The 14,215-nt window shown below is 44.4% G+C and overlaps 1 protein-coding gene across 1 annotated transcript in view; it reads right to left on the bottom strand.

Moving 5' to 3' along the window:
- RNF128 (ring finger protein 128) overlaps positions 1 to 11,264 on the bottom strand; it is an 87,607-nt gene extending 76,343 nt beyond the window's left edge. The window contains exon 1 of the mRNA XM_040404885.1: positions 10,709 to 11,264. Coding sequence (XP_040260819.1) covers positions 10,709 to 11,162 — 454 coding nt within the window. The 5' untranslated portion in view covers positions 11,163 to 11,264. The remainder of the gene's footprint in view (positions 1 to 10,708) is intronic.
- Positions 11,265 to 14,215: the final 2,951 nt, after the last annotated feature.

Genomic DNA, 14,215 nt, shown 5'->3' with positions numbered 1-14,215 from the left:
GTATTCGGGTGCCATCTCAGTGTTTGCCAAAAGTCATTTAAAAGTCCACAGCTTGATTTCTTTCACCCATGCTAGACAAAGTTCATCAAAATGATGTCCACCAATACAATCATTCCTCAGGTCTGTCATCAGTCAGTCATCATTTGAAAAGAGGTCAACTGTGTTTAAAATTTTTGTCTAAATAGTTGGATGAAAGACTTTTGCTTAAAAGAAGGTTGGTCCGTGGAAAAACCGGAATTAGTACTTACCGGTAATTCAGTTTCCATGAGATCATCACGACGGCATACAAGGAGATTGATCCCTGACCTCTGTAGGGGGCAGGAACAGAGAGAGAAAGGATTAAATTCCCCTCTCCCACCACCAACATCATTGTTTCCAAAATCATACAGAGTAAAAAAAGAAGGTGGTAAGAATAAGATTAGTGAAGGAAGATATTACCTCATACCTTCCGGGGGCCTCCAGAACAAAAAATGGGAGGGAATAACGTGCCGTCGTGATGATCTCATGGAAACTGAATTACCGGTAAGTACTAATTCAATTTTTTTTCCCATAGCATCATCACAACGGCATACAAGGAGATATACAAAAAAAAAAAATTATATATCAAAAAAATGGGGGCAACCGCCTAAAGGACTTTGTCCAAAAGACAGATCAGAAGCCCCGGAAAGGTCGAGTCTGTAATGTTGGACAAAGATATGGACGCTGGCCCATGTGGCCGCTTTACAAATGTCATCAAGGGAGGCGCCAGCCCTCTCGGCCTGAGAGGATGACATGGCTCTGGTTGAATGGGCCCTCAGGTTAACAGGACATGGGAGATTCTGAATCTCATAGCATAGAGAGATAGCGTTTTTGATCCAACTGGCCAGAGAGGATTTGGAAGTTTTCTGGCCTTTGTTTTTCCCGCGAACAGGACTAAGATTGTCAGACGACCTTAAATCTTTGGTAGCCTCGATGTAATTTAATGCGGAGCGTCTAACATCTAAGGAGTGGAAGCTTAACTCTTTGCCATTTGAAGGATTTGACAGAAAGAAGGTAAGATGATCTCTTGGCTGCGATGGAAGTTGGATACAACTTTGGGGAGGAAACCTGGATCCAATCTGAGAATTATCCTGTCATCTAAGATACATAGATAGGGTTCTCTGAGGGATAGCGCTTGTATTTCCCCTAGTCTATGGGCGGATGTTATCGCAATCAGGAAGGCAGTCTTTAGTGATAAATGTTTAATTGAGCAGTCAGCTATAGGCTCAAAAGGGAGGTAGCATCAGTCCTGAGGAGTACGATGTGGAGGTCCCAGGAGGGAACTCATGACTTAATAGTTGGACGAATTCTAGAGGCTGCTCTCATAAACCTTCTAATCCAGCGGTGGCCTGCGATATCTTGATAAAAACAGCCAAGAGCAGATACTTGGACTTTGAGGGTGGAAGGTCTCAATCCTAAGTCAAGTCCCTGCTGTAAAAAGACCAGAATTTTCAGGATGTTAGGTTTTAAAAAATTTGGAGCCGCGTCCCCCGACCAGGAACAGAACTTCTTCCACATCTTTAAATAGATTGTTGAGGTCACCTTCTTCCTCGAGGCTTTTAGTGTATATATTACCTTGTCTGACAATCCCTGTCTTTTCAGGAGCTGGGTCTCAGGATCCAGGCAGTTTCAGGAACTGTGGATCTGGGTATAGGACTGGACCCTGACGCAGAAGGTCCTTCCTGATGGGAAGAGGCCAAGGTTCCCGGATGGAGAGTTTTTTGAGAAGAAAATAGCCCCGTTCTGGCCAAAAAGAGGCTGGTTAAGATTAGTGTGGTTCTGTCCTGATGTAACTTCTGGATTACCTTTGGAATCAATGGTAGTGGAGGGAGGCCATAACAGAGTCTCCAATGCCATCTTGCGGCGAATGCATCCAAGGCCCAAAGGTTGTCCCTGGGGTTTAGGGAACAAAATACTTCCGCCTCCGAGTTTGCCCTTGAGGCGAAGAGATCCACTTTGGGATTTCCCAATCTGTCCACCACCATCTGGAACACGTTTTCGTTCAGGGATCATTCGGTCGTCTGCTTCTTGGTTTAATACACCCTTGAGGTGAACCGCTGAAATGGAGCTCACCTTTTGCTCTGCCCAGGTGAAGATTTGGGATGATAGTGACTGAAGAGCCGCTAACCGTGTCCCACCATGGTGTGAGAGATAAGCGATGGATGTCGTGTTGTCTGAGAGTATCTTTACATGGTGACCCTGAAGAATCCTCTCCGTCACTTTTAGGGTCTCCCAGACCGCCTTCAGCTCCCTGTAATTTGACGATTGTGACTTGATTGGGGCCAGGTCCCCTGAAACAGATAGTCTCCTACCTTTGCGCCCCAGCCTGAAAGACTTGCATCTGTAACGACTTGAATGTAGGGGATCTTCTGCCATGGTGTCCCCTTGGACAGGTTTGAGGAGAACTTCCACCAATCTAGGGACTTCTTTACTGGCGGTAGGATTGTCACCTTGCGGTCTAGCGAGGATTGTCATTTGTCCCAGACCCCCAGGATCCAGTTTTGTAAGGGTCTGAAGTGATTCTGACTCCAGGGTACTGCTGGAATGCATGAGGTTAGTAGACCCAACAGGCTCATTGCTTCTCTTATTGAGCATGTTCTCTTCCTCTGGAATGTTCTGATTTTCCTTTGCAGAGCTGAGATCTTGTCCGGGGGAAGAAAGGTAGCCTGGGCCTGGGAGTCTAGGATCATTCCTAAAAAGTGTATTCTTGTGGAAGGTGAAAGGACAGACTTGTTTCAGTCTAGTCTCATCTGATGCGGACTGTCGCTGATTAGAAGGAAGTCGTCTAGGTACGGAACTAGCATCAGGCCCGCTTTCCCTAAGAATGCCACCATTTCCACTATTAACTTTGTAAAGATTCTCGGGGCCGAGGAGATTCTGAACGGGAGTGCCCTGAACTGATAGTGATGGATTCGGCCTCTGTCGTCTCTGATGGCAAACCGGAGGAACTTTTGGGAGTTGGTATGGATTGGGACGTGATAGTATGCGTCTCGTAGATCTATCGTACACATTAGGACATTTGGGTTTAACAAAAGGTATTGTCAACATCAGGGACTCCATCCTCAGTTTCCAATACAAGATGAATTTGTTTAAAGGGAATCTGTCACCCATTTTGGCCACATAAAACCGTTAAAATAGCAATGTGCAATAAAGTACCTTCTTACCTACATGTGTCTTTTCTTTTATTCAACTTTTCATTCTTATAAAAAAGCGATTTTTCTGATATGCAAATCAGGTTCCAAGGTGCCCAGAGGGGCGTTATTACTCTGCTCTAGTGCCCAGTAACACCCCTCTGCAGTGCCCAGCCGGCCTTTCTTCCAAGCCCATCACGCCTCCTCATAAATAAATGTCCTCCCACATACTTGCCGAACGGCGCCGCCCCCTCCCTACCACGTCATTTGATTTATTCATTGCACCATCGTGCTTCCCCCTCTCTTCGCCTACGGCGCTGCCCCCTCCCGATTACGTCATTTAATTTATTCACTTCATCGGGCGTTCCTTCCTCCTCTCTTGGCCTACGGCGCCGCCCCCTCCCATTACGTCATTAAATGTATTCATAGCCCTCTGTAACAGGAGAATCGTGAGTGCCTGCACCGATACTGCGCGGGATTTCGGAGGACAAGAGAGGAGGAAGGGAGGGCCGGTGCTATGAACACATTTAATGACGTAATGGGAGGGGGCGGCGCCGCAGGGCAAGAGAGGAGGAAGCACGATGGTGCAATGAATAAATTAAATGACGTGGTGGGGAGGGGGCGGCGCTGTTTGGCAAGTATGTGGGAGGACATTTATTTATGAGGAGGCGTGCTGGGCTTGGAAGAAAGGACGGCTGGGCACTGCAGGGGGCGTTACTGGGCACTAGAGCAGAGTAATAACGCCCCTCTGGGCACCTTGGAACCTGATTTGCATATCAGAAAAATTGCTTTTTTATAAGAATGAAAAGTTGAATAAAAGAAAGAAGACACATGCAGGAATGAAGGTAGTTTATTGCACATTGCTATTTTAACGGTTTTATATGGTCAAAATAGGTGACAGATTCCCGGGTTTCAAATTTATTATCATACGGAACAACCCCTCCTTTTTCTTTACCAGAAAAAGGTTAGAGTAGAATCCCTTTCCTTGATGTAGTATGAGAACTTGAGTAATTACATTCATTGTTAGAAGGTCTTGAACTTCCTGCCATAGATTTGCCTGGAAGCGCGTTATTGAAAATCTGTTTGGGGGTTTTGAAGACTGCTCTATCCTGTATCCTGGGCCTATGATCTCTCTTGTCCAAGCATTCTGGGAGATCAATTCCCAAGATGTCAGGAAGTTTGAGAGCCTTCCCCCCACTGCGGCGTCATTGTTTTTCGTTTGGTTTAGAGTAGGTTTGCATGGATTATAATTGACAATATGAGGTTGGAACAGTAGACTAATTAGTCAACTGCTGTTACCCTATGACAAACTCCATGTTAAACGGGGTAGTCCAGGATTACAAAAACATACAGTATCCAATTTCTTCCAAAAAAACAGCACCACCCTTGTCCACAGGTTGTGTCCGGTACAGAAGATTTGCCCCATTGACACCAGTGGAGCGGAGCTACAGTACCAGACAGTGGTGAGCCTGTGTTTTGGAAGAAAGCAGATATTTTTTTTCTAATGTTGGACAACACTTTTAAATTTTGATCCTATTTAAGAAACCTATATAATAGTTTTTTGACTCACAGGCCCAACATATAAAGACCAGGGCTTTACTACGTGTAATCTGTGAGCCCTTTCCAGTAGTCAAATGATTAACTGACCTTTGAGGAATATATCTACTCAGCTCCTTCTGCTCTATAACGTGCGGCCTGCAGATTAGACCACCTTTTCTTGAGGACAGGTTCCCTTTAATATTGGCAGACTGCATACAGATAGATAAGCACCTTGGCCTCATGCACATATGTATTTTTCAAATTCACAGAATACAGATACTGTCCGTGTGCCATCTGCATTTTTTTGTGGACCCATTTACTTCAATTCGTGGATCGTATTTTGAAGACCAGTACAGGACATGTTCTATAACTCGCAGCATGCACATACGGATGACACACGGACAGTATACATATTTTGCAGATCCACGGTTTGTGGACCACAAATTACATACGGTCGTGTGCATGAGGACTTATGATTGACCGTTTTCAAATAAACCCCTCTATTGTGTAATATTAGGTTTTTATTGCACACATAGTAAATTCTGTGATAACATTAATCCACAGTGCATATCAGTGGGTCACGATTTCAAAAATGGAGGAATTCAAAGACTGCAGGGAATCTTCGTCACTCGAAATCTGTGAAATTAAACTCATGCTCAAGAATGCACAAAGGTGGCATCTTTTAGAAGAAACACAAACCATTCTGTCGTAGGGTTTGTTCACATCAGATTTATTGCAAAAATTACCATACACCGATAATTGTTTCTACAGTATGGCCAGGGAGGGACTTTTACAAACCCCATTGAGAGGTATGGCACAGTCTCAGAAATGTCTTCAACAAAACGTGTGAACACACCCTTAATATATTTGTCCTTTCACATCTTACGGCGAGTTAGCAGCAAAGAATTAAACCATCTTGGACGCCAAACTTAAAACAAAAGTTCGCACAACACTAGTGGCTAGGCATATAGCAAGTGTTATTTCACTAGAGGAAAGAGATGTCTATGATTCATTAATGTGTGAAAGAGGTACATGTGTCCTCCACAGAGAGCACGCAAACTCATTAACTTTAACAGGTGTATTCATACATCAGTGGTTTTCCATGGACCGTGGGTCCGTGGTCACACCACAGAAGCAGGCCTTATTTTTATCTGCAATTACAGATCCTTCATGCACAATATAGCCTACCAATCTGTCAAAATCAAAACCAAGGCCTCAACACAAATGGCATCCATGTTTGGTCTGTGGTTTTCACAGATAGTTACTAGAAGATGCTCGTGTAACCAGTTTTCAACCTAGCAGTGTCCATAGAATACCAGTGACACACGGAAGGCAAAAGCAAACACATGGACCAAACATGGATCCTTCACAGACACTGATCATCTTGTCATGGATGTCAACATGGACATGTAAGAGAGGCCTTAGGCCTCTTGCACACGAACGTTGTGCATCCGTTCAGTGCATTGGTGACTGCAATCTGCAGTCCCCAATGCACGGGCAACGTCCGAGCGGCGGCTGGGACAGATCGAGACCCATTCAACTTGAATGGGTCCATGATCCGTCCGCACCACCAAAAAATAGAGCAAGTTCTAATTTTTTGCGGTGCGGAGGCACGGACAGGAACACCACAGAAGCACTCCGTAGTGCTTCCGTGGGGTTCCGATCCGTGCTTCCGTTACGCATCTCCGCGATTGCGGACCCATTCAAGTGAAAGGTTCCGCATCAGTGGTTGCGGACCCGCTGTAATACGGCCACACCACATGTGTGCAAGAGGCCTTAGGGTACCGTTTGCTAAAACTCAACGTGCTGTGCCTGATCATGGCTTCTCTGACAGAAGACATCTAGGAACAAATGGAAGACTCCATAGAAATCACCCTGATCAGTAAGGAATATATGTTAGGGGGTTTCACAAATGGGCCATACATTTACCGTATTATTTATTTATTTTTTTTAAAACACCACTGCAGTTTTTGGAGTCAAAGCCAGGAGTGGATCATCCAGCAAGATGGCAAAGTTCTTCCTTTAGATTTCTGTTTTTGTGTGAAACGGAATATGCATGGCCTGCTTTAGAACCGGTCACATACGTCCTGGTTTCAGTATGAGTATTTTTGCCAAAAACGAGTATTGGATCCAATGAGGAACATAGATATAAAGCTTTTCTACAGAACTCCCTACCCTGATTGAGTGGCAAAGGCACTACATTGCAACTAGGGCACGTCACCCTAGCATTATAACTGCCATGTTCTGGTATTTTCTTGGTTCTACTTACAGGGCACTTCCTTGTGGTAAGATATTCAGTATCTCATTATATATGCACTTATGATATTTTAAATAATTATTTAGATGTAATTTAACATTTATAATGATCGGACAATATTTTACAGTAATGTCTAGAGAAGTGTTAATACTTAGCCTATGCGAAGAGACCTACCAACTGGCAGAGGGGCAACCTGGTAACATGCCATGGGATAATAATATGTACCATAGTCAACATGAACTGTAAAAGTGACACCAATCATAAGGGTTCTCAAGTACGAGGCGTCCTCCATAACAATTCTGTGACTATAGCCGCAACATGGGTGCATTTTACCATCTATATCACATCTGCAAGATTAGGACCTACTATGAGCCAAACTTAGATCTCCATGGTAATAAAGTTTAATTAAAGTTGTTGTTTTTTCCCCTTTAGGATTTTAAAAAGTCTTATTTTTTAAAATAATTTCCATAGTGTGGGAAGATGAATGTTCGTACAATACTAAATTAGTTCACGAGTGGCGTAAGGTTAACAAAGTGAAATAACAGTCCATGTATAGCTAGGATTAAAAGGGTGTCTAAGGCCTCTTTCACACGGGCGTTGCGGGAAAATGTGCGGGTGCGTTGCGGGAATACCCGTGATTTTTCCGCGCGAGTGCAAAACATTGTAATGCGTTTTGCACTCGCGTGAGAAAAATCACACATGTTTGGTACCCAAACCCGAACTTCTTCACAGAAGTTCGGGCTTGGGATCGGTGTTCTGTAGATTGTATTATTTTCCCTTATAACATCAGGGATCTCAAGTCTCCCGGACGTTCAGGGAGTCTCCCACTATTAGATAGCGGCTCCCTGACACCACGTGAGACAGGAAAGGTTTACTGATAGCAGAGCAGAGAGATAAGAGAAGTAACAGGACACAGAGTTTAGATTACAGGTTGAATTAACCCTTTAGGGTCAAATTGGCTTCTCAAGGAGATATATATGTTAAAGGCATCCCTTCTTTTTTTTAAATACATTTACACATTTAACCCTCCATTTTAATTATATTATTTACCCCAGTGTTAAATTCACCCCCCTGGATGCTTGTTTTTTTTACTACAGTGGGGTAGATAATTACACACAGGGATTTAAAGAATAAACTTCCTGACTCATGGTGATTCACCATGGTAAAAGATCATGTGACGTACCATGTGATGACCGGAGTGACGTCATCAAAGGTCCTTGACCTAAAATTAATGCTCACCACAGGTCCTATTCAGTAAAGGGGACAGAAGCAGATGCTGGGCTACGCGATCAAGTTGATTAAGGTGAGTTAAATGATTTTTTATTTTATTTTTAACCCCTCCAGCGCTGTTTTACTATGCATTCTGTATTCAGAATGCTATTATTTTCCCTTATAACCATGTTATAAGGGAAAATAATAATGATCGGGTCTCCATCCCGATCGTCTCCTAGCAACCATGCGTGAAAATCGCACCGCATCCGCACTTGGTTGCGATTTTCACGCAACCCCATTCATTTCTATGGGGCTTGCGTTACGTGAAAAACGCACAAAGAGGAGCATGCTGCGATTTTCACGCAACGCACAAGTGATGCGTGAAAATCACCGCTCATGTGAACAAGCTCATAGAAATGAATGGGTCAGGATTCCGTGCGGATGCAATGCGTTCACCTCCCGCAACGCATCCGCGCGGAAAACTCGCTCCTGTGAAAGGGGCCTAAGGGTTCATGCACATGAATCTAAGGGCTCCATGCCCGTGCTGTGGACCGCAAATGGCAGGTCCGCTATATACAGGCACTGGTCGTGTTCACTGCGTGCTGCGGATGCGGACTCCTTGGCTTGAATGGGATCGGCAAGATAAGACCAAAGATAGGACAGGTGCAATATTTTGCTGAGCGGAGGCACGCTTCGGAAGCCCACGGAAACACTACAAAGCTATTCCATGGCCTTTCGGGTACATGCCTCCGCACTGCAAAACATAAGACATGTCCTATCTTTTTTACCATATCTTGCAGAACGCAGACCCATTCAAGTCAATGGATCCGCATCACAAAGTGCACAAGGCTAGTGGCTGCGCATTGCAGACCGCTATTCGCAGTCTGCACCATGGACACAGAGCCCTTACGTTTGTGGGCACAAACCGTTCGGGTATTCCGCTGCGTGAAGGAGTGCCAAGCCCCGTTCTGGACAGCAGAGACACGGAGCATTAACATGATTGGTAATGCTCTTTGCCTCTCTGGGACCTTTTTACTACAAAATCACCGTGACAACTTTATTTTACTGTGATTTTGTAGTAAGAAGATCACATAGAGGCACGGAGCATTACCAATCATGTTAATGCTCCGTGTCGCTGCTGTCCGGAGCGGGGCTTGGCACTCTTTCAGGCAGCGGATTACCCGCACAACATCCACTCCTGTGAAAGAGCCCTTATACTGATGGCTTGACCTATTCCTCAGGATAGGTCATTAGTATCTGATCAGTGGGGGTCTGACTTTCGGCACCCTTGACATTCAGCTGTTTGAAGAGGCTGCGGCACCGCGAGTGCTGGGGTCTGTTTCTAGGACAATGAAGTCACATTTCCTAAGCATAGCGGAGTCTCATTCAAGTGAATGGGGTTGAGCTGCGATACCAAACTCAGCCTCTATTCAATGGACGGGGCTGCGAGAAGCGATCTCCGCTGCCTTTCCAAAACAGCTGATTGAGTTGGACCTCCACTGATCACATACTGATGACTTATCCTGACTAGTGTTGAGCGAACTTCTGTTTTAAGTTCGGCGTCTAAAGTTCAGCTTCCGGTTAGCGGAGAATCCAGATATGGATTCCGAATTCCGTTGTGGTCCGTGGTAGCGGAATCAATAATCGGCCATTATTGATTCCGCTACCACGGACCACAACGGAATTCGGAATCCATATCGGGATTCTCCGCTAACCGGAAGCTGAACTTTAGACGCCGAACTTAAAACAGAAGTTCGCTCAACACTAATCCTGACGCGTCCTAAAATCAGTGGATAGGGCACCCACCAATCTGGCGTCAGTGTAGGTAGATACATGTTTGGCTATACAAGCTATATACAGCCAGACCACCTGATTACACATGACGGCTGAACGGACACATTATGTTTTGAAATTCGTTCACGCTTCGTTTGGTGGTAAAAGCAGAATTGTGTTATGGATTCCGTTACCACTGATCATAACGCAATTCTATGACTGAATTCATAACAGAGGCATTCCTTTATTTATTACGTCATAATAGAATTCTATGGGCTGCATAACAGATCCGTCTAGTTTCTGTTATGCAGGAGAGGACTCCCCTGCATAACAGAAACGAGACTAATTCCATTATGCATTCAGTCATAGAATTGCGTTATGGTCCGTGGTAACGGAATCCATAACGCAATTCTGCTTTTACCGCCAAACAAAGCGCAAACGAATTTCATAACATGAAATTCGCTCATCTCTTATTATGTTCTGTAATTAAAGATTTTATATGTATAAGTGTATATGTATAAAGAGATAAAAAGGGTTTTGTATAATTTTTCCCCCCCTCTCTCTCTCAGGGTTAGGTTGGGTGAGGGGAGGTGGGGAAAGGAAGGAAAATGGGAAAAATAAATTGATTGTGTTGTATAATTTTATATTATGCGATTTTGTAATGTGAAAAAAAAAAAAATATGGATTTTATATGTAGACTTAGTAACCATTAATTATACACCGTAAATTTGTCATAGTTATTGTACAGGTTGTCATTTTTAAGGTCATATACACTTACCCGGATGAGACATTTCAAAAACCCCATTTTCGTTTCCTTCGTTGTTGTATATGACCACCGCTTTGGCCCCAGCCTCCGCCGCAGCTTTGATCTTCTCACTAAATGGACAATCTCCTCGTTGTATAAGAGCAATCCAAGCATTGTTATAGTTCTCTGGGACACTAAAGTTCAGATGCGGTGGACACATACTTGGTGATGATGAAAAGTGGTGCTGCTGCCTACGCCTTGGCAGGACGACCAGTCCGTATGCCCGGTCCACTGGCGAGTCTTGGCCATAGACCCCGATCTCTCCCTCATCCCAGTAGGTCTTGTTTTCCATGACATAGGAGTAATTCACATTGGCTGTCCATAGAACATCAGACGTAGAGCCCTGTATTGCCAGAAGACAGAGCACCAGCACACGGTACGATAGATGATGCCAGGAGGCTTGGGCTCCCCTTAACATGAGCCACATCTCGCCTTTAACAAAAAAGAGAGCAGGCAGGCGCAGCACTATAAAGTATGTCCTGGATCCAGGAAGGCTTCTCTGTTTTGTTTGAGCCAAGCTCTCCCTACCTGCTTTACCTGCTTCCAGGTGCCGCACAGATCCTCCCATATAGGTTGGACTATTACTTAACCCTTTGCAGCACAGTTTCTGTAGCTATTGTTAAGCACTACCATCATTCCTGGTCACAATAGATCTTTACATTGAGTAGAGGGACCTCTGTCCACTTCAATGGACCTCCCTCAAGCTGAAGCTAAGCCCCTATTAGGGTACAACCACACGGCGCGGTCGGTTGTGATGCGACCAAGTACTACGTCTGCATATGGGCAACAGCTGGCTGTTGCTAACTAATAAAGATTGCACCATTGCATTGGGGTCTATGAGAATAGCAAACTATTGATTGCTTGAACTATAAAAAGTGTTAAAAAAAAAAGTTTTTAAAAATTAAAAAACATAAAAATTAAAATCACCCCCCTTTTCCCCCGCAAAAATAAAAGAACAAAAAAAAAAATACACATCATCAGTGTCACGATGTGCGAAAATGCCCATGGTATAAAAATATATTTCCCATACGGCAAACAGAAAAACTGAAAAAAGCATCCAAATGGCCAATTCGCCGTTTTTGGTCACTTAATTTTCTACAAATTTGTTTTATGAAAAGCGATCAAAAAGTCATACACAACCCAGAATGGTATCAATGAAAAGTTCAGATCGCCCCGCAAAAAATGAGCCCCCATACAGCTCCATTCACATAATTACAAAAAAGTTATAGGGGTCAAAATATGGCGACAAAAAAATAAAACTTATTTTTTCCCACTTTTTAATTTTTATCACTATCAGGCCTCCTGCACACGAACGTGTGCGCCCCCTGGTCGTGCTGCACGAACACCGTCCGTGGAACAGCCGCAGCAGATCGCGGACCCATTCACTTTAATGGGTCCACGATCCGGACGTTCCGCAAAAAGATAGGGCATGTTCTATCTTTTTGCGGAACGGAAGTACTCCGTAGTGCTTCCGTAGGGTTCCATTTCGTGCTTCGGTCCCGCACCATTCCGCATCTCTGGATTTGCGAACTCATTGAAGTGAATAGGTTCGCATCCGTGATGCAGAATGCCCACGGAATGGCACCCGTGTATTGCGGATCCGCAAAAGCCTCATTCACATGTCCGTGTTTTGGTCAGTGATTCCCATCAGTGATTGTGACCCGAAACCAGGATTGGAGCCTCCACAGACATTAGGTATAAGGGAAAGACCTGTTCTGTGTTTAGAGCCGCACCTGGCTTTGGCTCAAAATCACTGACCGAACACTGACGTGTGAATGAGGCATAAGGAGTAGAACAGAATGAGGGAGGAACAAATGCATTCAGTTTGCATTGTCCGGTATAATCAGGTGGAAGATCGGGCAGTGTAACACCTGTTGGTGTTTAGGTAGTTAATTTGCTGATGAAACGGCACCCAGATGCAAAGCAGCGAGCAATGGAAACAGGGATGTGAAATGCAGATATATACTGTAGGCAAATGCAGCGTGAGATTGGTTGTAAGTGGAGAAGCTTTACCACAATTTTTGCCACCAAATCTCTGCTGAAACCCGTGCCAAAAAAACCCCCATGTGTGAACATAAGCAGTAGGTCGTGTTCTGATAGAAAGGGATTGGGGCTAACTATTAGATACATAGAGGTCCTTCCACTGAGATCCCCATGGATCATGAGAATGGGGGTCTCATATCCTGCTGGGCCCCCCAAAATTAGTGGAGCTGCAGGTCGAGCATGTACACTGCCGCTCCATTCATCTCCATGGGACTTCTGTAGATAACTGTACAATGCTTGGCTATTCCTAGCAGGTCCCATAGAGATGAATGTAGTGGCAGTCCATATGCTTGACCTGCCACTCTTTTTGTGATTGTTGGTGATCCCAGTGGCAGAATCCCTTATCCTGGTGGTCTTAGCAGTAGAACCTCCACCAATATAATGGTTACTTGAAATTATTGGAATACCACTGCGTCACTATTTTTGATGTTTAAAGGGCGTCTATCAGCAGATTTGTCCCTATGAAACTGGCTGACCTGTTACATGTGCGCTTGGCAGCTGAAGACATCTGTGTTGGTCCCATGTTCACATGTGCCTGCATTACTGAGAAAACTGATGTTTTAATTTATGCAAATGAGCCTCTAGGAGCAATGGGGGGGGGTTGCCGTTACACCTAAAGGCTTTGCTCTCTCTGCAACTGCCGCGCCCTCTGCACTTTGATTGACAGGACAAGGCAGTGAAAACGTGATCACAACTAGCCCTGAACATCAAAGTGGGGAGAGTGTGGCTGTTGCAGAGAGAGCAGAGTCTCTAGGATTAACGGCAACGCCCTTGTTGCTCCTAGACGCTCATTTGCATATAATAAAACATGCGGGCTCATATGAACATGGGACAAACACAGATACCAAGCGCACATGTAACAGGTCAGCCAGTTCAAATCTTCAGACAGATGCCCTTTAAATATCAGAAGCCCAGTTCATCCCATTCAAAAGAATGGGGTTCATCAGTGTCTGTACGGAAGCCATGACACTAGTGTAAACGGGTCGCAATATGTTCTTTTCTGGACATTATAAAAACTAAATATTATAAAACACAGACTGTTGTTTCCTTACTATGACATGCCCCCGGAGCTGCCAGGCTGAAGATAATTTAGCACAGCAATTGGAGCAGTGAATGTGAAGATCTCTGGACCCCTGTGCAGTACAGGGATGGTTCAAGCTTTGCTAGAAGGTATTGTCATGTACTATGTGATGTCTGATTTTCATTTTTTACATCAATCATGGGAGAACCCCCTTAACGCCCCTTTACAGGAGTAGATAATTGTTTTAAATTTTTTTAAAATTTTGAGAAAGTAATCAGTTATCAAGCAGCGTAAAGGCATTGAACGATCCAATGACAAGTGATAATCGTTTAGTTTGCCGTTCTTGCGATGCAGACGCCTAAAGCTTCGCTCTTCACCCAGAATTCCACAAGTGTGAACAGGTATCAGCAGAGACT

Source organism: Bufo bufo, chromosome 8 (assembly GCF_905171765.1).
Source record: "Bufo bufo chromosome 8, aBufBuf1.1, whole genome shotgun sequence".
Classification (NCBI taxonomy): Eukaryota; Metazoa; Chordata; class Amphibia; order Anura; family Bufonidae; genus Bufo; species Bufo bufo.
This window is presented reverse-complemented; position numbering and strand designations above follow the sequence as displayed.